This window comes from Heliangelus exortis, chromosome 6, assembly GCF_036169615.1.
Source record: "Heliangelus exortis chromosome 6, bHelExo1.hap1, whole genome shotgun sequence".
Taxonomy (NCBI): Eukaryota; Metazoa; Chordata; class Aves; order Apodiformes; family Trochilidae; genus Heliangelus; species Heliangelus exortis.
In genome coordinates, this window is record NC_092427.1 from 34,247,257 (window position 1) to 34,274,981 (window position 27,725).

The following is a 27,725-nucleotide window of genomic DNA, read 5'->3' on the forward strand; positions in this document are numbered from 1 at the left end:
CATAAAGGTATTTTTCTAGGAAAAGCTTTAGTTCAACGAGGAATCAGCTCAGGGAAATCCTCATGAAGTAGCAGAGCATCCTTCCAAAGATGGATTCATCACGCAAGCATATCCTAAATAAATGCAACAAGAAAAGATTCCTGTACAAACCTCTCAATTGAAGCACTTTAGGTCTAAAACCAGAATATTAAAAGTACTGCATGTATTTGTGATCACTTCTGCCTAGTGTTGCTGCTACAGAAGGCCATAATCCCAAACCTGATGTAGTGAAGAGATGATTGGGAAAATAGGATCATTTACTTTGTTGCTCAGCAAGCCAACACACAGAACTGCTCTATCACCCACACTGGTGTTCACCTCAGGTTCTAAGACCACAAACTCACCTTCAGCTACATCTGAGGTTACCGTGGTGGATGCTAAATAAAAATCAGCTCATGAAAGACAAGAGGTATAGGGTTACTGAAAGGCTTCCCCCTAAGTTCTATTTGCTTGTGCTTCATGGCCATTCTGATCCCATCACTACAGAAAACCTTCATCTGCAGGCTCCATGCTAAATATAGCATACTGAGTTGCCCACAAACTGAATAATACAGGACAAGTACATTTTTATGCAAATTTATTAATTAGCTTTTACAATAGTAATACATAAAATCAATACTATGTCCAGCATAAAGTTGTATAATAAAATATGCTATTCTGGTAGGATTGATTTTTTTAGTGCGTACATTTTAAGGGCAGTTTTCATCCAAATTGGACACATTTTTAAAAAAAATAAATAAATACAAGGGCAAAAATTCTTACTTCATGAAAGTCCTGCTAAGTAAGGCTTCAGGCTCCACGTTGCTTCGAAGCACTAATCAGTACAGGTGTCTGTGTACATCTCAAACTTACACACAACTGGGCTGTGCTCAAGCAGCATACATTTCTTTGACATCCAATACATAGAAGACTTCCAATTAGGACCTTTTTGCTAGCATCCACCTTTCTTCTCTTTTAAAAATTATCTTGCCTTCTAGCTGTGTACCTGCACACATAATCCTAGCAATAGTATGTGTAAAATACAGAAAGGTCCAGTCCCCTAAAAACACTATTTTTGGACTTGAGATCCAGACTGCACTATCTAATAAAATATTTAGGAAACACACTGTTACTTGACTCAAGTAAGACAACATTGCTCTTAAAAAAAAAACAACAAAATCAAACAAACCAAAACAAAAAACAAAAGAACAACTTGGTGAAGAGATAGGAACATGGTATGCTCCTTGCTCTATTTGTTATGTTTGAGTTCTCTATTCTTCAGGAACACAGCCCCTCTGGGGTATGTGGTTTAGGCACACTGGGTTCTCTAGGCTACCAGCAGCCCACAAGAAGCTGCATTTCCAGCTGTGTCTCCCTGGCAGCCAGTGAGGCCAATACAGACAGTGGGATCCAGATGTTCATCTAAGTGCAGTATTGAGACACTCCCTGGCATTTGAAGTGTCACCTTCATTTATATTCAGCAACATTAAAAACTGGTGAGAATTGAGATTAGATACACATGAGAAAACATATTTGGCAAATCAAAGGTATTTTATTTACTGGTGTACTTATCACATACTGCATAGGTGATCCTGTGGGCATATTTGACAGGTCTAGGTAAGCTTAGTTTGCCTTCTGACTTAAATTCTGCTGATGGCAAATTCCCTTTTCCTTAAGAAGTTACATTCAGGACTGAGCCCCGTTTTTTGAAACTACTCTAACGTATTTTACTTTGTATATCAAAACAAAACCCAAAAGCTTGGTCGAAGTAGAAACACTTATAAACCTAGTGAAAACATCCCTGAGAAACTTTCAGTAACATAGCAGGTTTGGTCCATTAGAGGAGAAAAAATTGTTACATCCAGTTACTGAACACTGAGGGCTACAAGTGTATTGCTTGTAGGTTGGCTTCCCATTCACTTTTCCTCCTCTTACAATATTTTGTATCCAAGACAAATGCCACTACAAGTTTTTTTACATTCTATTTAGCTTGATCTATAATGTAATCATTACAAATTTTAAGACGAATGGCCTGGATTCAGCCCTGCTGTGGTGCCTTTAATGTCACTGGAGTTCACACACCCACATTCCAGGGCTGAAGTCTGGCAACACAGATGACTGTTAAGGACAGTACCTAAAAATAAAAAAAAATCTTAAAAATTAAAGAGAATACTTTTCACAAGATGCTGATGTGTGTTTTTTGCATACTGCTTATTTGGCAAACAAACATTTATGTTTATGTTTAGAAGTCAAACTGTTATGCCACAAGAAACCTCAGAACACCAACAGGGTCAACTCTACTGAGAAAGCAAAGTGCATGGAGCAGTTTCTGCTAAAGTGCACATATAGTTAGTGACTTTGGACATACTGTGTTAGTACACATGCAGGGTAAAAAACAAAAAATACACAAAGCAAGAACTTCTTGAAAATCAGAGGGATAATTCTGAATTGCTCTGAAGTTGCTTTAGAGGGCCACATGGTAAAACATCTCATTGTTTCAGTGGTGTTTGAGAACAAACTAAGTCAAAAATTCACAGATATATAAAACATAAATGCAAGTAATCCACTTTTTTACTTTTCCTGCCCAGAATATTAATAATTCTCCAATATATCAGGCTTTAATAGGGTTTCTGAAAACAATAGCATTTGAAAAGGAACTAAAGCTGCTTATACTCCAAGGCAAAAACTAAGATAGCCCTAGACTTCACCCTTGTGTACCAGTACTCCTGACCTTAGCACTTTCTGCTACAGACCTGAGCAGACCTGCAATTTGCAATTAAAGCCATGCTTTAGAATGTTACATCAATAGCTTCTGCTAAAATGAGGCTACCTATTACTTAACAAAGTGCAACAAAAGTGTAATACAATATCTTGTACCTAGCACTCTCTTAATTTGGAAACATGCAAAAAACCTACACAAAGGTGTTTCTTTAAAGTTAAACCAAAACAGACAGAATACTGAAAAAGTATTTTGAGAAAATATCAGAACTCGAGTCCACTTCAGGAATCCAGCAAGGCTGTTTGTGCCAATCTGAGAAGACAGGGGAGCAGAACTGTTCATAGTAAGGGAAATACAGAGAAAACCACCATAAAACCAAATACTCTTATCACATGATTCTGAAGCAACTAAAACCCCTCATTTTGCTCGGTGAGCACAAGAATTGTTCAGAATTCCTGAAGAAACTGAGTACATGTAACTGAGTACATGTAACTGCAAAGTGTCACTGGGGGGGCAGTGATGGACAATTACCTTGTCCTCTGTCAAATGCGAAACATTTTTACAGGGTCACTGTAATCACTGTTAATTTAAACTCTCTTGGGACAGCCTCCTCAAAAATTTGTTATACATTCAACTCTAGAGAAACACCTTAGCTAGGCTCACAAAAGGCAGTATATGCGTTTAACCATGATATTTGTGTAGCAAGTTAGTAAGAGAAGTGGATCCTTTCAGACAGTAGATGTGTTACCAGGTGGTGAACTGTCAGAGACTGCTTTGGGATCTGGAGTGCAACAAATAAAAAGTTGTTTTCCCAAGCTTTTCTGGGCAAATCTGAAGTACATTATGTGGCCCATTGCAACAAAAGACACAGAAATAAGCACCAATAAGCCAAAAGCTTCAGGGTTTGGGGCCAAGATGACCATGATGAAGTGCAGCAAATCAAGAAGATAATTCATGGAGTTTTGGACACCGTTTATGATGCCTCTTTCAGATTCTACTACGTTTTCTTGAAGCAACTGTGTGACAGTCAAATCAAAGGACCAAAGGCCTATGGAGAGAAGAAACAGTTAGTCTTACCACTGGGCTTCTCATGGTAAGCATTAACTACTGATCTAATTCAGTTCATACTTTCAAAGACTTCTACTAAAAATGCACAGGACAATCTAGCCTCCTGTCAGACTACACCAGATTTCACACTGACAGTTAAGATCAATTTACTTTCCTCTTATTAGTATTTCCTGAAATAACACACATTAACTTGCAAGTCTCAACCTGCTTCATCATATCCATCAGGTTAACAATGTTTTGCTCACCTGCTCCTTATTTAAATTGCTGGTTTGCTGGCTACAATTGCTGAGTTTTGCACAAGATGTTTGCAATAAAATGAACACATTTTAAACTATGCAGAATACATAATAATTTACAAGAGTCTCCACTGACATTAGCATCTATCCTGTTTTAGTCCATTAATTATTACATTTTAAAAGTTTATCTTGCAAACAAACTTGGTACACACGAATGAAGTATATTATGCCTCCAAGTTCAACAAAAGCTGTAGGAATTAAGAGTATAATAGTTCTACAGATGAGAATCACTGTTCCTTACACGTATGTATTTGACTTCCTCTTCTGTTGACAGATATCAGTACTAGACCAGAAATCCCTCAAAATATACAGCTGTCATCCAGATCAAAGTTTCTGTTCTAAACTCCTTTGCTGGTCACAAGTTCAAAAGTTAGACAATTAATTTCATTCATGGATTGGTCCAGTAAACTGCTACATTTGAATGATTTTATAGCAGATGTGTTTAGTTCCAGTTCCTATAGAACAAATGGTTTTGTTTGATTGTGAAGGAAGATGATTTAGAGATGAGCACTGCAAAAAAGTTACATCCATTTCCAAATGTGGTAACTTTTCTCCTATTAGTGATAGATTGTACGTAAGAAATTATTACTGCAGACTCTTGCCCTGGTGATACTATTGCCCAGATCACTGCATTTTTATGTGAAGCATAATGAATTAAGCCTTACACAGGTGATACAACATGCCAACTGTAGCCTGCAGTTCTAAACTCAAGTTTGTATTTTGTTGACAGGCACTGTAATTTTTTCAACTAAAAGCAGTCAATAGATCAGATTTTAGTAGAGACATCATACTTACCAACTCTAGCAGCAATGACTCCTGCAAACAGGAGACTAACAGAGAGTAAAGGCACAGGCTCAGGACTCATCTCTGGGTCACTGATAGCAGGAGGAGCAGACCCGTTTAACAAGTTGAGCATTCCAGTTGCAAGAACCATTTCAGGGTTAACTTCTGGAGATGCTATAGTAGGTAAGGGTTCAGTTTCAAACAGCCTGGCACTGATGTCAGCAAAGGGGGAAACAGTCAAATCCATAGGACTTCCAGGCATGAATACAGAGATGACACATAAGACCAGACAAGCAAATTGAGCAACTCCAGAAATCAGGCCCGTGCGGACCAGGCCACATTTGCGACGAAGCCAAGTGAAAGCTACTGTTCCCATGATTCCAGTGACTGCTGAGGCACCCATCAGGAGGCTTAGCACAGAGCCACTCAAACCCTGAGTGTATGCATAGCCTGTAGTAATACAATCAAAGCCCAGAACAGTCATATACAGAAATGCCAGACCCATGCCTGCAAGAAACACTGGCTGGTTGTAGTATGCAACCCATCCATCACGAAACGTGATGAAAGGTTCAGCAATCCGGGCAGCGCAGCCGACTTCCTTCTCCTCTTGGGGCTCAAAGCTAGTTACATCCTTCTCAACAATTAACTGCACTCCTTCAGCAGGCTTCATCTCACTCTCTGCAAACAGAAATGGAACTGTTAGATACCCTCCTGCCTGCAAAATGCGGAGCGTAAACCGCCAGACGATTGTTTGAGGTAATAAATTCACTGCTGCACCAAGTGTATCAGTTAAGTTCTGCAATCCATCTTCCTCCAGTAAATTAAATGTTTTAAAGTATCCTTAAATCTCATAGGTACAGGAAGATCAATTGAAGTTTATCCCCATCCATTTAAAATTATTTAATTGAACTGTGATACAAGAAAGCACGACCTGCTTCTTTCTAACAGACTTGACTGAACGTTCTGTTTCCGTAAGGAAATTATCAGCTTAATGAATGCCATTAGGTGGCCTTTCAGCATAGCTGTGGATGTTTAAATGCAGTAACCACTGAAAGTAGGGAATACTTAAAACATCTGTCAATACTTCCCAGAAGAAAAGCCAAAGCAGAGATACTTGCTGAAGCCTACCAAAGCCAAAAGCTTTCAATACTTCACTCAAAAATCTCAGACCGCAATTTTCTACAATTCCATTTTTGCTCTAAGAGGAAGACACTTCCACCAGTCACAAACAAAAAAACCAAAAAAACCCACAGCAGCATTTAGATTAGTAATGCAGATAGAAACTATATAAATGTTTGGATGCCTGAACAGTATTTTTACACAGTCAAGTCTGAAACGAATTCCACATGCAGCAAGTGAGACAAATGAAGTATCCCTGCAACTTTTAGACATGCAAGTTCTCTACTGAAATCAGAATACTGCAACAGCAAAAATAAAGACATGTTTCCTACATTCTAACATTTGCTAAATGTTTCAGTCTTCAGAAGCATTCAAGAGCCAGTTCCAAAGCCAAAGAGCTTTCTATGCTCTTTATCTTGCTGCCCTGTCCTAGGCTGCCTAGTCCAACAGCTTACTGGACAATGGATCTCGTGGCTGGGAAGAAGATACATCTCTTCAGCACTTTTAATAGCAGGCTTTATCTGTCAATATATTGAAAAACAGATTGCTAGTTAGCTTTTAAATAAAAAACAGAAGTTCTTTATATTTTTTCTTTCAAAAAACTCCACAGCATGTTGTAGCTAGGAGCCCCTAGCACTATGTGAATACTACTGTAAGCTGAAGCTATGTTAAAAATCAAAAAAATAAGGCTTATGTTTTTTAGTCTAGTATCTGATGTTTCAAATGCTTCATAACAAAAAATCTGCTTCTGAAACAGTTTTAATTTCTGATATTAAGACTACCTAAAATAACGTTAGTACCAGTTTTACAGTTGCTTATAGTCATAGCCATCTACACTGCAAATCCTAGTTTTTCAGCTTGGAAGGGTACGTTAAAGTAGATTTATTTTTTTTTCCCCCCTCCATCACTTCCTGCAGGATGTGGAACTCACTCAAACATTCCAGACTAGAAATACTACCACAAATTCTACAACCTCCTGAAAGCCTGTTAGTACTATAAGTAAATAGAGATGAGTTAGCAAGAAAGAGCCCTACAGAGGCTGCTTTGCTCATAGGCATTACAGAGCAGAAGGCTTTGTCAGCTGTGGTATAGATGGACAGGAGCATTCCTCAGCATTAAGCCTAAGAACACAGGCCAGACTTCATCTTAACAGATTATCTAAGGAGGAAAGAATTCACTGCTAGGCTGCATTTCATGGTGTTCTTCAAATACCTACACATAATGCTGTCACTTAAGAGTCTCAGGTATCTATATCCAAACCCTAAAACCCTCAAGCTATGAGCAGAAAGCTACACAGTGTCAAAGCAGTGTCTGTAGAAGACAAAAATCACCAGTTTGACTAACAGGGTGGATGTACTGTGGATCTGAGCAGTTCCTTTTGGGGTTTTAATACCTTTCTTTACATTCAGCTGTTTCAGTTCTGATTCTTCGACTTTTGCAGATTTGAGAGCCAGAGTTGGAGTTTTCTGATAAACCTTCCAGAGCAGCAGATATTCCACACACATTGACACCAGGTTCCAGCCAGAAATGAATCCACAGCCAATCATCGGGGAGCCAAATGTCATTATCTGACCAACTGCCATGGGGGCCAAGATATTGGTCAACTGATCAATTCTTCTTATTGTGGCATTCATATCTGTCAGAAATGATTTGATGGTATGAAGTAATTGCTGAACACTTACAATGAAACAGTCACTAATATAATTGAAGATTGCACATGAATACACATCAAGCTAAGAAGACCTGCCCCAACTGTGATTCCAGTAGGAGATTACCCTCACATCCTGCTGACATTACAGACTCCTAAGCACCTCTCTGTAACATTCAAACCCAGCATGCTCAGCATCAGACATATGATCAAATCCTTTCATGTAAAGATAATTTGAACAACTATCTCCCAATACTGGCCCATGTATTTCTTAATCTCCTGAACTTACTTCTAATAATGGGTGACCACAGTACCCACCATGATAGCAGCAGACCTTTGAAATTGGCTTTAAATTTCCTTATCAAGTTACACTGATTGACAGCAGTTGGAGGCACTCTCAGAAGTCACTGAGCAAAGTCCTCACTCCTTTCAGTTCCACACTTTGATGTTCATGATCAAAACAAGCAGCCCATTCTTAGCATGAATTCATCTTCCATTTCCTGGGAGGGGATGTCTCATCCTCCCCAGTCTTATCCACTACAGTGGCATTATACCCTCTGAACTCCTGAAGGTTTCCAATTAATGGAACCACTGTTCCACACTTAGAAGTTGCTAGACACATGGGTTTTGTGCATCAGGGCTTCAGGCTGCTTAGAAGTACTTAGCTGACCCATTTTAGAGTTCTGCTGTGAAGGACAAGTGAAACTGGTTTTTAAATCTATAGAGAACTGCTCCTTGCCATTCAAAGAAATGTTTGTTACTCTATTAGAACTCCAAGTCACTGTTAACTACTTGACTGATGGTTAACTAACACTTGTATAATATTTGGCTTTGCAAATTCCAAGAACTAAGCTTTGTTTTCAGTTATTTGGATAGGGCTACCTCAGGAAAGGTAAAGTAAGAGTGAGTAGAAAAATTAATCAAGGCCAATTAAGAAGGGGAAGCCAAGGCAATTTTTATTTGCCTGTTTTACTAACTTACTCACCTAGGGTTCATTTTTGAGGAAGGGTAACAGCACAAAGATGGACAGAATGGTATAAAATCCTTGCTGGTGTTTAATTTTTTAAGTTAAGGAATTTCAGCAGTCTCTGAGTTACACTATGATTCAACACATTTAAAAACCAGGCTGAATAAGACAGATTTGTTGAATTGAGGTACTTATTTCAGTGGAGGTTTTTTGGTTTTAAGTCAAGATGCATCAGAGTTTAAGAGTTACATCTTGCCTGATTTTTTGGGGTGCAATTTATAGGTGGTCATGGAATTCTGCCTGAGATCATGAAGCAGTGCAGAGGCAGGACTACCTCCCATGTAGTAGTTCTCTGCAGGTGTCTCTACCTTATCTCATGAGTATTAAGTAGCACAGGGATTGAAGAGATGACGTGGTAAATAAAATCTGACACAGGAAGAAATGTTAATGAGAACCATTAGAACTTTAGCCTTTTATGCATAAATGGTATTTTTCTACTTGTGACTCACAAAGTTAACCTGCTCTACAAAAGGCATGACCTAGAAAGGCACTGCAAAGTTAAAATAAATGTCTTGGGTGGAAAACTTGTTTAGTGGGAAATGAAAACATCTAAGACACTTTTAATGCATCAGCCATGGGAAAATGAGATGCCTTCATTGCAGATAAACATTAAGAATAAATCTACAATATAGGATTCAAATCCCTACAAGGACTCTGGCATGTAAACTGAACTTCTGGGGCAATTTAAGCTGCTTCATACAAAATTAGGGTCCAGAATCTGAAATGCTGTCTAGGCATGAAAGCATCTGAACTCCACAAGTGTTAGAGCTTTTGTCCCAGAGTTATTTTAGTGAGCTGTAAATGTCTTGGCAATGTTAAGCTCCTATGTGCCTTGTTTGCATGTCAGTATCAGTTCCTCTATCTGGGAAGGCTTAAGTCCTCTTACAGAACTGATTCAGAGCCCACGTAGCTTGCCCAAGTTCATTACAAAGCATGCTGCTTCCCACACTGCCTGTTACAATTAGAGCAGCAGCACAACCAAAACTCAGTCATACATCCCTTGGTGTGAATGGCCCTGTGGCTACAAGCCACCCCCAGCAAAGGAGAATCAAGTTCAGTGTGCCCTTGGGGAGGATGCCAAACAATCTCTCACATCCAACTAGTGTCATGACCAACAGGCTGCAGCAGATTTTGAATGGGAACTCATTCTCCTGCCTAACAATGCCACGTCACTGTGCAAGAAAGAGCAAAAAGAACAACAATAAAAAGGAAAAATACTCACTAGGCAAAAAAAAAGGTTATGTCTATAGTCTAATATCAGAGGTATCACATGTCAAAGGAGAACAGAGTTTTCATTTCCAACTGAAGAAGCATTCACAGCTCTGAGTTAAACATCTAATGCTAGAGAAATGCAAAACTTCAAATGCATCTGCATGTACAGCATTTCCTCCTAAGATTTTCCTGACCTGCCTGCATACTGTTCTGGACTTCATTCTCATTTACTTCTTTCTTTGATCCCTATGTGAGGAGCCCAGTTATGCAATAGTTTTCTGTTTCATTTCAGGGACCTAAAAATAAAGTATTGCAACACTTGGCTTTAAGTGTCTGGAAGTTAAATAGCTTTTCTATTACGCACTGGTTATTTGATTTAAGAGTGTGGTGTTTATTTATTCAGAAAGAATAAAGTTTTCTTGACAAAGCTGCAGTGGGACTAAAAGGACAAAACAAGTTTAGGGATGCCTAACCCAAATTGTGATCACAGCAGTGATTTCCTATCTCAGCAAGTGTAGTCCAAAGCAGGGAAGAAGAAGAAGAAAATAAAGGCTGCCCTTTCTATCTGCTGTTTTCTCATACCTGAAACTCAAATTTATGTGCTGAGCTCTGTAAAACTCCCATCTAAAAATTGAGCTTGAAAGTAAGTAAATAAATACATTTAAATTATTAAAAAGGCAACATTTTTCACCTGCCAGTTTGCTTCTGTCTTCCCCTGCAACCACAACAATCCAGTCCCTCTGAATTGTGATCGCTGTGGCAGTGCTGGCCAAATTGGCAATATTTGCTATTGTGATAACCAGGATATAGCACATCGTCTGGAGAAACAGGGGGAGAGAGTGACAGCATGAGAAACTTGTTGAAGAAAGAGATCCACTCCTACCCTGGTCAACCAGAAAAGACCTTTACTTATGAAACTGTACATTTAGTGTTATTTTCCACACAAAACAAGACCAAGTCTTTGAAATTCATGAGAGAAAACACAGTCATCTCTGTTTACACAACTAGCCCAAAGTTTCATTTGCCTGTTTTAGATCCCAGGAATATCTAAACAGACCCACAAGACAAAGAAACATTAATCCGCCTCCCAAGCTCCCCGAAGTTTCTTTGTGAGTTAATTCCTTAATAACAAGTTTAAGCACTCACAAGAAGCCATCCACGGTATAAGGTCAAAAGTTGTGTCTTAAACAGGAAGATAATCATCAGGATAATACCACACAGGATGACAGATGTATTCTGTACAACCAAGGATGTCTGGGCCACTGTTTTAAATTGAAACAAAAAGCAACAGTTACAAACATAACAATGAGCTAACTATAAGCTTAAGAAGGTTAGAATTAAGGAACATGCACGGATTCTTTAAATAATTTTCCTATTCTCCCCCCAAATATAAGCAGTAAATGTATACTTAGTATCAGATTTTGAATCTTTTATTGTTAGAGAAACAAATCAATGCTTGATGTAATTTTATAACTCTTAGCAATTTACAGTCCAAATAATTCTTCTCAATCCGAACCCAAACCTGATTAAATGCTGATGCTATTTTTAAGGGGTTAAAAACAAGAGTTAGCTTGAGTCCCTAACATTCAGCTCCAGTGTACCATGGGAGTGATGCCATGTTATTTATAAAACAAACTAGAGGATACAGATTTAAAATACATTTAATGCAAATGTTTCTACTTCAGAGGAAGATTTCTGTATCTAGACAGAAGACAACAAATAGCGTGAGTGTATGTTAGTAGTAGACTGTAAAGAATATGGTCTGTAATCTTTATCTTTTTTGTGCTTCTTATCTTTTGTATTTCCATGCCTCTCTACCTATCATACAGGTTTAGCCCAAGTAGTGGACATCCCATGATGTCAAACAAATTTTTTTCCTGTCTTTGACACTATCTTTGGATAATCATTACCACTCTGAAACAACACCCTTCTTAAAAAAAAAGCAAACAAAAACACACCTGAGCAAACCCTGTTCTTATATTTGACTTGAGGAGTTGAAGTCTGTCAGCTTTATCTTGTCACATTAATTTTGTCCATCCTTAAAGAAATAATCTGCTCTAGGCATCTAACCTTTGAGCCTGGAGTTCTTGTCCACCCAATCTCCAATAAGGGCTCCCAGGAGAAGAACTGATCCCGCCACAACCAGTCCATAGACTGCAGTCAGGAGTAAGCTGTTCCCATAAAGTTCAACCAGGAATACAGACACAGCAAAATGCCACATACGATCTCCCTTTAAGATTAACAGAGAGTACACACACAACATTACTATTTACATTTTGCAAGCACACAAGTTGTAGACTAATGCCCTGACAAAAGCTTGTATTAAAATAAAGGTTTGCTACACACACAGGGCTGGGGTGTGGGGATTTTTTGCATTGGGTTTTTGTTATTTAATTTTGGGAGTTGGTTTGGGGTTTTTTTGATAACTAGATCCTGTCACCACTGGTTTTATCCCAGTATCACTAAAATCATCTGTCCTAATCAAATGCATCATTACATTTTGTAATACCATGGCAAACCCCCCAGATATTATCAAATATCACATAACAGGAAACACAGCCAAATCCAACAAGCCTCAAAAAGCTTACAGAGATTTTACAGCGCAGATCAAATATTAGCAAGAGATTGATTTTTATTAATACTGTTTAAATAATTTTTCAAGACAGCAGTTTGCTCTTTAGATGATCAAAGCTTAAATACTGCTTTAAAAGACAAGAGCCAGTGAAGCCAAAGGAGTGTAATCTAGGACAGACATGGGTAAATCAAGGAAGGTGGTGTTCTAAATGCTAACTGAAGCTTCTGAAGCCAAAGGACTTTTGCACTTTTCAGTAATGTTAAGCATTGGCATATTACTAAGAGACAGAATATCAGAGCTCTCTTAGCCTATTGCAAACTCCTTGCTAGTTCAAACTATTCAGCTTACTGTTAGTTTAACCTAGTGCTACATTTTCATGTTCTGCTATCACTTACTACAAGTGAAAAAGAAAGAAGCCCAAAATGCTCAACATGTCCAAGTGAAGTAACTTTCCTACTGTTTAAAACATTTTTAGTTTTGCTATCAAACAGACCTGTGGCTTGCTAATGAAAGGAGAGGTTTTTATGGTGTCACATGATGGGAGTCACATCTAATTTTTTAACATACTGCAAGAAATGAAGTACAGAAAATGCTTTATGCAATCAAAACCAAAGCAGATGACTAGAAATCATTGATGCTCTCTAGGGCACATGGTTTGCTTAGCACAAGTCCTGAATGTTACCATTTTATAAACCACACATGAAACTGTTTTCTTCTCCTGCCTTATCTTAGACAAGCACTTATACATGATACAAAGAGTACAAATTGCTAAGGACCTTAAATATTCTAAAGGACTGGTGGAGGTGTAAGTTAAAAGCACTTTTAAAAAAGCTATGTTCGCCAAAACTAATGTATCATAGAACACTGCATGCATGAGATGCATATAAAATATACTACTTGGGAGGGTCAGAGTTATTGCAAAATTTGATTAAAGCCTTCATAGACACAGAACAAGAATTCCCCTGTTAATATTGCTGAAGGTTGTGAAGGAGGAATCTTCAAACATTGTAATGCATAAACATTGGTTCCTTAACCATAGGCAGAAAACAAATTACACTCCAATCATGTGGGATGAAAAACTTCACTTGCTAATGGAAAAACTCTGGGTATTTTGGACCTTTTCTAACTAAAACAAATGAGAAGATGCACACATAATAATTTTCAGCTTAGATGTGCACTCTTGTATATAATAAAACAATTTTCAAACTTCAGAGTAGAAAATATATAAAAATATATTCCACTTTTATTCCATGGTTAGTAGAAGTACATAGAAAGTATTCTAGCAATGAAAACACAGGGATACGAGGTACCTCTTTAGTGAATTTAACTCAAAGTACATGTAGGTAGGTGGACTAATTAAGTTTTTATTAGCTCAAGGAACTGTTTATTAAACTACAAAAATAAGGCAAAAGAGTGTTTTCACATTAAAATTGTGACAGAAATTCAGTGGGTTTTTTCCTCTAGGTAAAGGTGTTTGAATTTTGACAAGATGAAAAAAGCATTTCCTTTAAAAAGTGTGTGTATGTTAAAGTCAGTGCCAGCAACTACTGTCAAGAATTACACCCTTGATGTCACTTGAAATTCCCATGAAGATTCCTTTGACTCCAGTGAGACAATGATTTTGTTCCACAACTTATTGAAGGAGCCCATGAGCTCTGTTCAACTTTATCCAACACACTTACCCAGAGCATTTGGATCTAGCCAATTCACACAGATAATTTTTGGGGTAACTAAAGCTGTTCCAACCTAGAAGCATGAGTTTTTTTCAAGAACTAAAAGCCACAGAGTGCAAGCAAAGATAAACGAGTGTCACAGGAGAGCTGGATCTGTGAATTACAGAGTTTTGAAGCAGGTATGTAATTTCAAACCAAGACCTGCTGAAAATTAAACACTAAATACTGTCTTCAGAAATGGACAAAGTCTTTATTGTATGTATCTAATGCCACTTTAAAATGTCTCAAGATGTGGGTATTTCAACTCTTAAATAAGTAACTGCACCTCTTTAGCCTCATCACTCTTTTAGGGATGGTTCCAGAACTGAAGCCACCAACAGTCCTCCTGAGCTCTGGCTGGCACAGATAAAGACCAGGTAGTTGCTGACTTCTGGCAAGCATTAGGCCTGGCACCAAGAGGGTGAACCCATTCTGTTCTTTACTGCCAAGTGATACACAGCAGAGAATTAAAAACAAAGACAACAGCATAAGGTCTGAAACTGTAGTCAAGCAATGCAGTCCAGCCCATTTAAGAAGGCTAAGAAGAGGACTGTTCTTCATTCACTGAGGCCAAGCACACATTCAACTGCTGTACTGAACAAGAGCCTAAGACAGACCAGACTTTGTTCAAATCTGAACATTTGTGGAGATGTGACAAGTTTAATCATTTACAGCTTCTCTCTGCATTTGGGAATGGCTTAGTAACACAGAAACCTAATTAGCTCTCTTAATTACACCCAAATCATGTTTCTATCAGGTTTTGTAGTGTGGACACCACCATTTTAAAACCAAGATTATTTATTACTTTGAGTTCTGAAGATTAAAGTGCTTGTTTAATGTTCCCGTTTGCAAAAAAATTCAAGACTACAGGAACACTAAAGCTCAGGAGATACGAAAGGTATAGTCCTGCCCCCAGTTCCATAAAAAAATAAACTATTTCTCTTGTTTCAGCATGTTTGGTTGGGGTTTTGTGAGTCAAGATTTTTCAGCACAAAAGAAAACAAACTGCAACAATGAGTATACTATTAATATTATTAAACAGCTGAATAGACATCTTGCAGTCTTATACTATTTCTTATGGTGTGTGACATTGCTTTCAAACTCTGCTTCGTCACCTTTACTCATGCATTCTAAGGGCAGCCTCATTGCCAAGCTTTGAAGCAGAGCAGGGGGAGGAGCAGGCAGGGCTGGCTAAATTGCCAGCTGGGCACTTTGTGGGCATTGCTAAGAACTGCTGCAGGTAATAAACCTGGCCCCTGAAAAGTAGGGAGCCAAACAGAAACATCACCATCCAGCTCCTTCAATAACATGAAGGAATACTAAAATATCAGTCTAAACAAGTGTTTGATACCACTCCAAGCCTTCTTCCATTAACAGAAACATGAATATAACCTCTCAGGTTAATGAAAGCCAGGAGCTGCCAGAGTTGGGCATGCAATATAGTAACTGTGCAGCAGCTGTTTGTCCAATGCTCTATAAAGTACACATTAAACCAGTCCAAACCCAGCAGTAAAGACAAAATATGGAATGTCAGGAGGGAGGAAGCTTTACACTTTTTTGAATGACACCGTTGGATGGGGACTTACAACTACTGTAAGATGCATGTATTCTTTATTTTATTATATAGAATGTTAACAGATTGCCTATTTTCAGTGCATACTAATTTTTTTAATATCAAGCAAGCGAGTAAAAACAGACGTAGTAAGTTACTTTAGGAAAGAAGGAAAGAATCTTAGAAGCCAAACATTTTGACAGTAAATGAGACATTGCCCCAACACTCAACAGCTCTGAGTGGCAGTGATGGGTCCATTGCAAACACTGAAAGTTCCCCTTTACTAAATGTAGTATGTACACAAGCCCTTCAAATACACGTTGCAATGGACTCATCCTGCTGCAGCCTACCCTGAATCTACTTTACTCAGAACTTACTCTAAGAAGTCTTAATGGTTCTAAACCTACTTAAGGTTCATAAAAAGGTATAGAATGAGGCCCTCAAGAAACTGAGTACTACATTACTCTGCACTAATGGAATCTATTGCAACACACCATGTAAAGATTATGAAGACTCTTAAAGGCAAGGTGTTGTAACAAGACCTGTGTCTTTCTGGTGGTGTGGTATTTTGTGAAGATTTTTTGGGAAGCACCAATAACGTTCAATAAGTCACAGCTTCTACTACTTCTTCACTTCTACCAGGCTAGTATTTTACTTACCCAAGTGGACAGTGCATGTCCAAGATAAAGAAGAAACTTTGCAGACGTAAAATAGGCAACCACAGATCCTAAATGAGAAATAAGAAACAAATGCTAAAGGAGATTCGGGCACATCCACCGCATTTCGGTACACACCGGGTACTCCTGACGCCGCCAAAATCCCAACAACCTTTCCATAGCGAAGCCGCCCCCGGGACACACCGCGTTTGCGGGCGACAGCCCCGGCGGGGCCGCTCGCCCCCCGCCCCGCCCCGCCCCCGGCCCCCGGCCCCCGGCAGAGGCGGTGGGGCCGCTCCCGCCGCCCGCACTGACCGCAGCGCCGCCGCTCGCTCTCCCGTTCCGCTCCCCGCGCCATGCCGGCCCGCTCAGCCCAGCGCTGCCACAGCCCGGTGCCGAGAAAAGGCGAGGGGACCCGCGGCTTCGCTCCGTGTTGCCTTCCCCGACTTAGCTAGCACTGTAGCTGAAGTGGGAAAGCCTTAGCCTTATGGGCCGCGGGCGGCCGGGGACGCTGCTCCGCCGCCGAGGGGCCGAGCGCCGTAGGACGCCCGGCTGGCTCTGCGGGGCCGCGACTGCCGAAGGCTCGGACGCTTCGGATCGAGGGTTGCGCCGCGCACCGCCCTTTGTACGCGGCTGCGGGCACCGCCCCCGCCCGCCCCGCCCCGGGGGCGGCCCCGCTCCGACACCGCCCGCGGTCCGGAGGGCCGAGCCGGGATAGGGCGGCTCTCGGGGGGCTGCGGGATCGGGGCGCTCCGAGCCCTGCAGAGTACCCCAAGCACCCGTGCTTCACAGCCGTCATAACGTGCTTCTGCCTTGTGGGCCACAGGCTCCTTGGGCTGGCTCTCTTCTGCTGCCTTTTTATTTTAGGACCTAGTCAAAAACGTGAAATTGTTGAATGTTCAGTTGCATCAGGAAGCCGGGCTTGGAGGAGGATCACCATCTATGACAAAACTGTGGCTGGAACACCTGCAAATGATTGTGCTCCCGATTCATTCCTTTCAAAAACCCACAAAATTTAAGCTGTTTAACTGAAATAAATAACCTTCTGCTCTCCTGAAGATGGTGCAGAATTAACCGACCTGATTCTGGCCCAGGCTGTCTGCTTCAGATCAAGTATTTCAGCTCCTACTGGAAGCTATTTTTTTTTTTTTATTTTTTTTTTTTGTACCCCATATGACCTAGTTTTGGTATTGACCACCACTGCAAACTGCATTTCTATAAGAGAGGGTCAAAATGTACAATAAACTAGTTTAGTCATGATGCTATGGAAACGATTAAGGGTGTCTGTCCTTGAGCATATGAAAATGCCATGGTTGCTCTTGCCTTCCAGGACTGAAATAGTTTTTCCATTGTGTAATACTGCAAAGTTCCCCCCTGTGTGTAAAACTGCTTTTGGTTTGGGTTTGGTTTTTTTCCCCCACAAGTATATAGGTCATTCCAGAAGCAAATGCCTGATGTAATAGACCAATAATCTGTACCAGTTTTGCCACTTCTGTGATCTTGTTCAAAGTATTTCATATATTAATCAGATAACTTTCTATGCATGAATCATGAGTTATCCTTCACACAAAGGATACCTTGGAAAAAAAGTCATACAGAAATAAAAATGTATACAAATACAGGAAGCCTGAAATTACTATTTTAATGGGACTGGTTATCCTAGGTGAGTTAAGTGTTTCTTCTTATGGTATATAAGCAAATGCACAAAATCTTTTCTCAGATTGGCATCAAAAGTAAACAAATTTTTCTTGATGGCTTGCTTAAGCCTTACTGCTTAAACTGTATGCTTCTTTACTAAAGATATTTTTTTCTAAAACTTAACATTTTCAATATTATTACCCAATATAAAAAATAATATTACCCAGTATTAGTTACAGTATATAAAAATTGTCTAATAATTAGTTGGGTTTAAGTCTATTTACTGTCAGTGCTTGCACCTTTACTGACAATTTTGGTGTATTCTACAAAGAGATGCACTGAATTAATTCTGGTTTCTTCTGGAGTAAGGCTCTGGGATGATTTAGTTGTACCTTAGGCAGTCAGGTAGCACAGAGATGCCTTAGTGGTCCACATAAGGCAAAAAAATCTGCCTTGCATCTTTCCTTCCCCTGACCCTGGTCCTGGCCACTGTTTTGGTTTGGTTACTGGAACAGAGAGATCTGGGCCTGATGTAGTCTGTCAAGGTACCACACATAACAGCAGCAGCAGAAGGAACCCTAAGGAGATCTTCTCTCCAGACAGTGACACTAGGAACACTTAGCAGAAAAGCAAGGCTGGTTAGACTTCTTTTTTGTTACTAGAAAAGAATTTGGATAAATTACAGTTTAAATCACCACTTCTGATGGAATGCTTGCAATTCTTTGCACTCATGCCTTGGATTATATTGGTGAAATAAGCATCCTCATCATTTTTTCCTTCTGGGTAATGAGGGTTTGGGGTTTTTGGTGATATTTAAGACATGAGAAAAGGGCAAGAAAATGTACCTACCATCCTTTGAAATTTAAAAAGCAGTAGTTCCCATACTTCTGAGATTCCTCAGACAGAAGCATGTATAGTCTGTCCAGCCTATACACAGTGAACCCAACCACTGTCACTGCATATGGGATGCAGAGTCAATCTGCACCAGTAGGTACAGTAGGTACCATTTAGAATTCATTACAGTTGAAGGCAGTAACAGCACTTCGTGTAAAAATTAGCCTGATGAATGTCCAGAGATCCTAGACACAGAGCTAAAAGGCCATAGCTGACTTATGAACCATCTGTCTACTTCCAAAAGGAATGGAGTTGGCAGGTAAGGGAAAATCCATAGTTTTTATCCTTGTTTGCCACCACTTTGCTGCAGGATCTTTCCTCAGATGCTTATTCAAGTCTGTGCTTAGGTATTTTTTCCCTGTCAAGCAGGGAATAACTGGATATCCCTTGCAAGAGCCATGTTAAACCCAATACATGTGCTTGAGCACTTCTATTTTTACATCGAAGATGCTGCTAAAAAAGTCCCAAATATCCTTATTAATACTCCCTTAAATCCAAATTGTATTAGATTGCTTTGTGAAGCTCTTGTGAAAACGTTTAAAGAGGAAGCTCTTGTTGGCTGGTTCACCCAAGTCTTTTCACCACAATATTTACAGATTTCAGATGCACTCAGGGAGGTGTTTCATAGCTGGAAGCTGTATGAGAGGAGTTACCAGTTTTACTTGGTATAGCCCTGACGCAGCAGTCTTACAGCAAGAGTTTACACCATGGGGCAGGATACCAGCTGTGGATCTGAGCCCAGCTCTGATTAATTGTCACTGGCAGCATGGAAGTGGAGAGAGAAAAGAGACAAATTTTGGAGACAAGTGTTGACCAAAAGAGAAAGACAACCTTGCTATGCAGATAACTCTGGCTTGCCACCACTCTTTAGAATACACATTTCTGGCAAGCCTTACAGCCTCTACTTCATAGCTTGATGTTTCCTCTTCTTACCTACATCTCTGCTTTCCCTACAGGGAGTCTTCATAATTTCTTTTACTACTAAGTTCCCAAATTGTTACACAGCTCAATTTATTTTTGTTTGGTTTCTTTTTTCATGTGAAGAAAACCCTTGCAGAATTTATATTTACTGAAACTGTAGCAGTCACAAAGGCATTTTATTCTCAGTAGAAATCTCCTGATTCAGTACATCCCATCAGTGGAGATGCAACAGAATTAAAAAGACATGTATTTATGTTCTAGTCTTTCTAGTCAAAGCTTTTTCAGTGGATTAATTCCTTATACTTTACTAAAAACACAATTCTAATGTCGAGTTAGTATTTGAGTGAAGAAATGCAGCTCCTGGATTATTTTTTACATTTTTAAAGTTTCATATTAAAATATAAAAATAATTTCATCCAACAGATAGAAATGTTCTTTAAAATGTTTCTAATGAGACAGCTCTCTAGAACTGAAAAAAGTTACAGTACATTTAACCTGTCTGGCAACAAGGGCAACGATTCAACTACAAGATGTAAACAAAAATGTTTTAAGTATTGGTAAGCACAAAACTATGATGACAAGAATATTCAAAGATACACTTCCAGGAAAGACATGTCTTGAAAAATAGGAGGGGATACAGTTTGGCTTTAAATGACTGCCCACAACAGTGGCAGCTTCTTTAAGCACTACTCTTGTAATAGAGCTGCTGAATCTAAAGTAATAGCAATTTTACAAAATAAAACCCACAAATGACATCACAGTTTAACCAAAGAAGCATGAATAATAGTAAGAGACCTCATATAAGCTCAGATCTTACACTCAGCTGAGAGGTTTCATGAATTTAATTATCATGATGTTACCATACCTCATCAAGACGCCCCTCTTAGTAAGCACAGTGGTTTTTTTACACGGGTTACACAAGGTCTAACAAAATTGGAAAGAATACAGATATATTCTGCCACCTTTGGAGGGTGAAGAACAGAAACCTTTATGAAACTGCCCCCTGCTATGGTTTACATACAGAAAGCTGTGGCTCTGTTGCTTACACTACCACAGACTCAACTACCAGAACTACCCTCTCCCTGTCAGCTGATGCTCAGTCCAGTTTGCAACACACTTGCACAGGGCAAGAGGCAGGGATGGGATGGAGAGAAGTCTCACAGGTGTCTCAGGATTCCTGCTGCCTTGCAAAAAAGATGCTTTTTACTCCAAAATTATTTTACTTACATGTGAATCTGAGTATCTTTACATACTGAGTAAATGTCAAGTCCCTCCTGCTTTCTCCAAGATCCAGAGTTTTGTGCTCCTATTGGATTTGTTTTACAGACTTTGAAGTGACATTTCCTGTCTCTTGGGGCTACATGTCAGACTACATTCATTTTAACATAGAACAATCATTTGCATGACCCAAGCTAGACTCATGTGACAAACTCAGAGGAAAACCACCCAGAAGTTCTATCAAATTCAGAGGTTTATTTGCAGAGGCTAGAATTACCTACCTTACACAAAACTCCAGCCCTGGGAGCTGAACCAGGTCTGTGCTCCCATGACCAAACTAAGATGTTTGCAATTAAAAGTGATGGCCTAGTGAACGAAACAACTTGCCTAAAATCCTGTGTTATGTGTGACAACTTCTGTCAGTAAGACACCTTTAGTCTCATCTTTTCCAGTCACAAATACCCAAAAACACAAATAAGAAAAGCATCTTGTACCAAATGAGAAACAAGTAATTAAAGGAAAGGAAAATACCACATCTGCTAGGAAGAAGTGGATGTTTCACACCCAAACAGTAGCATTTCTGCAAACTCCCTATATCATGCTTAACATTCATTCTCCAGAGTGGGAATTATTGTCTTGAACTGGAACACTCTGTATTGAGGAAGGGACTGAAATGAGTCTGGAGAGTAAGATAACAGCCTATCTACAACCTGAACTCATTTTGTTTAGTTTTCTTCATTAGAACTTGCTGCAGTTTGTCTCCTATGGGGTGTCATAGTTCTGCACTAAAAAATACAAAGATGCTTAATAAAGAGTATTTTGTTTCCTGTCTGTATTTTAGTGTGTAATATGAAAGTGTTGGGATCTATTAGTTTCCTTACAGCCTTCTAATACTGATGAATTTTGCCTTTAGTTCTTAATTCAATGTTCAGGAATTTTGATACATACAACAAAATCAAACGTAAAAGCAAGTCAGAGGGCATTTTTATCCCTCTGACTTGCTTTTACGTTTGATTTTGTTGTATGTTTTATCATTTAATGTCATTTATTTTATCATTTAATTAATTATTATTTAATCTTTTCTTAAGAAAGAAATCTGTTATAAGTAGAAGGCATTCCTCTCTTGAACAATTCCTGTTAAAGATTATGGTTGAACTCTTCAGGATACTCAGATTTGGACATCCCTGTTCCTCTTCCTGATATATTCTGTTCTGATTCTGTCAAGAAAATACTCAAAACCACATTTTGAAGTTCAGGCACATGATTAGTTTCCATATATAATGGAAATATATATAATGGAATATATTATATGTATATTAATATAATACATATATTATATATTAATAAATAAATTTCATTTCCATAATAAATAAAATTTAAATAATAATTTTAAGAATTCCTAGATTGTAGGCAATGTTGAAAGACTTTCTGGAGCAGAAGCGACCCAGGGAATAGGTCAGAACCTTCTTTTGACCCGTTATTAGTCTGAACAGAACAATCTGTAGTATCAGGGATCCCACAGCAGGAAAAGGGAACTCCCTTGACAGAGCTTCAGTTGCACTATCAATGCCTGTTTCTGGGTGTCTCCCAGAACAAGTCTTTGTAAAAACATGTTTGTTTTTGGAGATGAGAACTCATGGTCAAATTAGCCACACGTTTAAAGTGTTGTTTTGGGGTTTTTTTTTTTAAGGAAAAGCAGAAACTTCAAGAAGAACTTGGAATTACAGGACAAAATAAATGTATGTCAGCAAATGAAACCATTCCTTTAAGCTGTTCTGCAGCTACACAAATTACACTTCATCAGCTATCAGTTCTGTAGGTGGATGCATGTTGGTGAAGCCCTGGCTCAGGTACAGGAGCACCATGTTTGAACAGGGCCCTGCACTGAGGCATGAGATTTAGCCAAATAAATCTGTATTTATGCAAAACCTGCATAGATGACTCTGGCATGCATTTGTAGGCATGTGAAAAACCTTGTACTACCATCTGACTGTACTTGTTCTTAGACATTGATTAACTAAGCTGGCATATCTTATTAAGAATTATTAAGCCAGTCTCTTCCCCTGTTGCAATATCATTACTATAATCCTTTAGTGTTAGCACTGTATTGCTTATTTGTAACAACCCATCCAGTAATTAGCCATTCCACAATTACTTAACTTTGAATTCTCATAAATTCTACCCTTAGCTTCAGTAAATTTAGCAGTTTACCCATCAGACTTGACTTGATACCTTCTTGTCACTGATTGTATATGACTTCACTACCACTAGTAATCATCAACTATTGTTTCAGCCAGGTTAAGTTCCCCTAGAAAGCTTTGTCCATCTTCAGGCTTTTTTTCTTAAAAGGTGTTTAGCATTAGTAAGTAACTGAAAAATTAAAAAGAAAACCTGAAGAATGTAAGTTTGCTCTACAATTTATTTTCTAGTGGCTCTAATAAGAACATTCTTATTAATATTGTAATGTTAATTATCTAATTGATCTGAAGTGAAAGTTAAAATAATACCAAGGAATGCAGTTTGCTAAGGAAAGCCCTGGCCTGTATCACACTAGGGAGGTACTGCCAGGGAGACCCCTCCCCAGTATCCAAAATACTATGTGGAGTCTGTTGGCACCAGCATTTCAGGTAGCTGTGCTCCATGGCCAGAGACAAAGCCCTTTGCCTCAGGATGTTTTTCAAAGATAAAATCTTTGGCCACAATGGTGATCCAGGCTCACAGTTTCAGCTTTGTGCAAGCACTGCTCTATCAGAGCTGAAAATGTGGCTTGCAGTATTTACAGAGCTCTTTTTTTCCCCTCCAATATCTTAAGCACAAATCTACTCATTAGCTTAAATCAAGCTAAGAAGAAAACACAAATATGACTGATAACTTGCTGCTATCTTGCTATAATACTTCTCCACCCTATTATTATGGCTAGCACTCCCAAATGGATGGAATGACCCCTTATCCTAACCCAGACAGCTGGCTAAAGTACAATTTTTCATGGAACCATTACGTTTAATGGCCCAAACTGTGATATATTTAAATAATTAGGGAAATCAAGTCTCATTGTAAGTGCCCACTAAAAATCTGAAACACAAGTATCATCAACACTTCAACTAAAATTTTTACAGAAGTAAATGCAAAGTCTTCTATCTGAGATGGAATAGCTACATTCAACAGTGGCGTGAGCAGCTTTGAAGACATGGATGAGGGAGACCTTTGAGTTGAACACAAAGCAGTGTGTCCTTGCAGCAAAGGTGGGCAACTGCATCCTGAGCTGTTTGAACAAGAGTGTAGTCAGCAGGCCCAGGGAACTGATCCTTTTCCCTCTTTGGCATCTGTGAGACTGCATCTGGAGTACTGCAACCACTTTTTGATTCCTCTGGTCAAGAAAGACATTGACATACCAGGGTGAATTCAGCCAAGGGCCACCAAGATGGTCAGGGGGCTGGAGCACACCACATAAAAAGGGAGGGATCCTGCTGAGGGAGCAGGATGTGTTCATACTAGAGAAGAGAAAGCACAGGAGACATCTTCATTTTCTTAGAGGATATGGAGAAGATGAAGCCAGGCTCTCCTTTGGAGCTGCACAGTAACAGGACAAGAGGCAACAGACACAAGTTGGAACACAAGAAATTCCAACAGCTACAATAATATTTTTCTACCACAAAGGTGATTAAATACTGAAAAAGATTACCCAGAAAGGCTGGGCAATTCCTACCCTGCAGGTGTCTGGTAAACAACTGGACAAGTCCCTGAGTAACGTGCTCAGGGACCTAATGTGAACATTTAAATGACCTCCAGAGGTCCTTTCCAACATAAATCACTCTGTGATCAAGGAAACTTTATCACCTTCCACATTCAATTTCTCAAACTGCAGGCTGTGGACCTAACTTTCAGGGGACCTATAAATAAATCCTGTTACAGATCCACCTAATAGAGCCAGTGTAGAATGAAGAAAAAATGGTCCAAACCTGATGAAGCTTTTTTGAACAGGCAACATTGATTTGAATTTGGGGAAGGGTTGCAAGTAGCTAGATAATAGAGAACTGCTCATGACAAGTAGGTCTGTTTTCAGTGCTCATGAGTCAATTCAGTTTAAGTCAAGGCTACATTAATACAATAAACACAATCACATCTCTAATATTTTGCACATCAGGAGATCAAACATTAATAAATTAAGTGAGTTGATCAGGAAAGTTAGCAACATCATGTGAAGCCTGACATGTGAGTCAAATATGAGTTAGCAAGAGTCCTGTCCTACCATGTCACTGTCAGGAAAAAAAGCAAATATTTTCAAGCACCTATGAGAAGAAAAAAGAAATCTAATAAAGCCTGTATATTACTGGTACTGCAGAGAACAATTGTATATTAGCTATAGTCTTGAACTACTCTGAGTGGGTTCACACATGGGAAAAGTAAAACCCCAGAAAGATTAATAGATTTTGAACTGTCTCTTAGTACAGGATGTTGATTTATTCTTTGTCAGCTGCAGCTGAGGCAGGACTCTTGGTTCACTGCAAAAGAGACTGACTTAAGTGGCTTTTCAAGGTACATTTCAAGTAAGTATTCTTCTAAACCTATGGGCTGCTCACTAATTATATCTTCAGTCCTATAAAAACACATAATTGCCCATTACTGTATTCAGTAGGAATAGGCAAGTATTTATTATGCACGTGCTTCCATGTGTTTTCAGGATAAGAGTCCATGCCAAAGTCAATTAAGTATAGGGCTCCACAGTGGTTGGGAAATTATATAGGATAAACAGGTAGAGGATGTTTCTTAAGTGAAGGTGCAATTCTGGGTGTCAGACATGGTCAGAAGCATTGTTGTAATGTATTTGACCTTGTGAACAAACAGAAGAGTTGTTGTAACCTATAATTATTAAAGAAAAACATGACACAATTAAACCTCTAACTAATGTCTATTTACACAATATTCACATCCATCCTGAAGAGCAAAGGTTTTTCATTTGTGAATTCCTTTCTTCTGTAGTCTTTCTGTTTTGACCACATTCTTATTGCCAGCAATCAATTTCATACCTCCTGTTGCAAAACAAGTATCTTTTTTATGCTGTTGTGCATAACAAATTTCAAAATGGTGATTAATTTAGCTAAAAAAAACCTGCACAGTGACTTCATGCTACATAGGCCAAAACAGGCTGCCCAAACATAGGCATCTCATTTGAGACCCCTGTTTGGCTGAAACAACCAAACAGCAACTACAGCACAGGTCCTGTAAGAGACTTGTGCCCTTCTGGTGCATTACCTGGTGGCAGACAGGTTACCCCCTGTCATCTCAGATGGTAAAAGACATCTAAACTTAGAAAAACAGATTAAAGATCAAATTCTTACTCTCTAAAAACCTTACTGAGGCTGTTGCATGCTAAATCTTGAGGAGAGCACATGTTTGTTAATATAGTAAGTTCTTGGTTTGTAGGTTATCCTCAGAGTACTCTGCCAACATTTCTACATCGAGATTCAGCAGCACTTCTGCACTAGGTGTTACTACTACACTGTGGAAGAACTGAGGTGCAGGGGGACTGAAGACCACATTCAGTTTTCCCAAATTATTCTTCTGTCTTTGTGTCCAGCCTTTTCCACTGGAAAAGATTACAGCAAATCAATTACAACACTGTCACTTAGTTGCAGTTTGGATGATGTACGTTTGGCCTTATGTAACTTCCTCCAAGACAGCTGGTTGAAGCCATCAGATTCCTTGGATGGAGTCTTAATGGGGAATTGTTCTGACTGATTTTTAGAAGACAGTCTGAAGGAGAAAATGTGGACTCTGCAACACACAAGCTTGTGCTTTTGGAATGAAAGCAGGTTGTAGTAGTAACTGAAGGAGCTACTCACTAACAAGGTGAGAATGATTCCAAGTTGTCTAGGAGAACATGCTTTCTTCACAATTATTAACCTTAAATAATTAAATACATGAAAACTGACTGTGGGAATAACTGTTAGGAATAAAATGTCTCCAGTTGCTTAACATTTTGCATAGGTGCCTAACCTTAGAGATTTAAAGGAAGTTATCAAAAGAAGCATTTCATTAATTCAAGAGATGAGGTTCATTCTTGTGATTCAGCTTTGTTAAGTACAGCCATTTAGTAAGTAAAATGATACAGTTATGCTCTGAGAGATCAAACTAACAAATGGAAGATACATTCACGTCAATGGACACACAGGTCAAAGACAAGACCTGAGAGAAGTAGAAGGGCCATTTACTTAAGTAGGATAGGGGAAGAAAGAAAACTCAAGACTGTACCTGCACACGTGGACATGATGTGATCTTCAGTGGGGCCTGCAGGAAGTAGAATGCAAGGGACCAACTTTGGCACACAGGAAAACAGGACTAAGAGAGAGACTAAATCCAGTGACTGACCAACAGGCTGGGTGCTGTGGACTTCTGGATTCTGATCTTAGATTCATTGCTGACTCACCATGTGGCTGCCAACAAATGACTCCACCTTTATGTTTCAGTTTCTCATGAGCAGGGTGATATTTATCTACTGTCCTCATGGAATGTTGTAAAGATAATAAAGGTTTGGAAAGTACTTTGAAGATGAAAGGCCAAATTCACAGTAATGGTTAGAAGGGCATCGAACTGACTTGCTCATTCCTTTTCAGCAAAAACAGTCTATACTTCAGAAAGCATGCAAAGGGAAAAAATGTCACCACATTT

The 27,725-nt window shown here is 39.1% G+C and overlaps 1 protein-coding gene and 1 long non-coding RNA gene across 4 annotated transcripts in view; both read right to left on the reverse strand.

Moving 5' to 3' along the window:
* LOC139797841 (uncharacterized) overlaps nucleotides 1-27,725 on the reverse strand; it is an 86,611-nt gene that overhangs the window by 43,734 nt on the left and 15,152 nt on the right. The window lies entirely within an intron of this gene.
* SLC40A1 (solute carrier family 40 member 1) lies at nucleotides 600-27,339 on the reverse strand. 3 transcript variants are annotated; one of them, XM_071747798.1, is made up of 8 exons: nucleotides 27,309-27,339; nucleotides 16,389-16,456; nucleotides 11,961-12,120; nucleotides 11,037-11,152; nucleotides 10,582-10,708; nucleotides 7,397-7,639; nucleotides 4,897-5,562; nucleotides 600-3,785 (listed from the first exon to the last, which is right to left on the reverse strand). In XM_071747798.1, the coding sequence occupies exons 1-8, from the start codon at nucleotides 27,322-27,324 to the stop codon at nucleotides 3,466-3,468; spliced, it is 1,716 nt and encodes a 571-aa protein (XP_071603899.1). In that variant the 5' UTR covers nucleotides 27,325-27,339; the 3' UTR covers nucleotides 600-3,465. The 3 variants fall into 3 exon arrangements, with proteins under 3 accessions (XP_071603899.1, XP_071603898.1, XP_071603900.1); XM_071747797.1 differs by lacking the exon at nucleotides 27,309-27,339 and adding an exon at nucleotides 16,701-16,991; XM_071747799.1 differs by lacking the exon at nucleotides 27,309-27,339 and adding an exon at nucleotides 16,701-16,991 and having other exon boundaries at nucleotides 11,849-12,120.

Excerpts from the sequence above, each read along its gene's own strand:
- SLC40A1 (XM_071747797.1), bottom strand. The coding sequence starts at position 16,743 with ATGGCGCGGGGAGCGGAACGGGAGAGCGAGCGGCGGCGCTGCG. Across the intron at positions 10,709-11,036 it reads TATACCGTGGATGGCTTCTT|ACGATGTGCTATATCCTGGT; the intron begins GTGAGTGCTTAA and ends CTGTTTCTCCAG. Across the intron at positions 7,640-10,581 it reads AGACAGAAGCAAACTGGCAG|ATATGAATGCCACAATAAGA; the intron begins GTGAAAAATGTT and ends CATTTCTGACAG.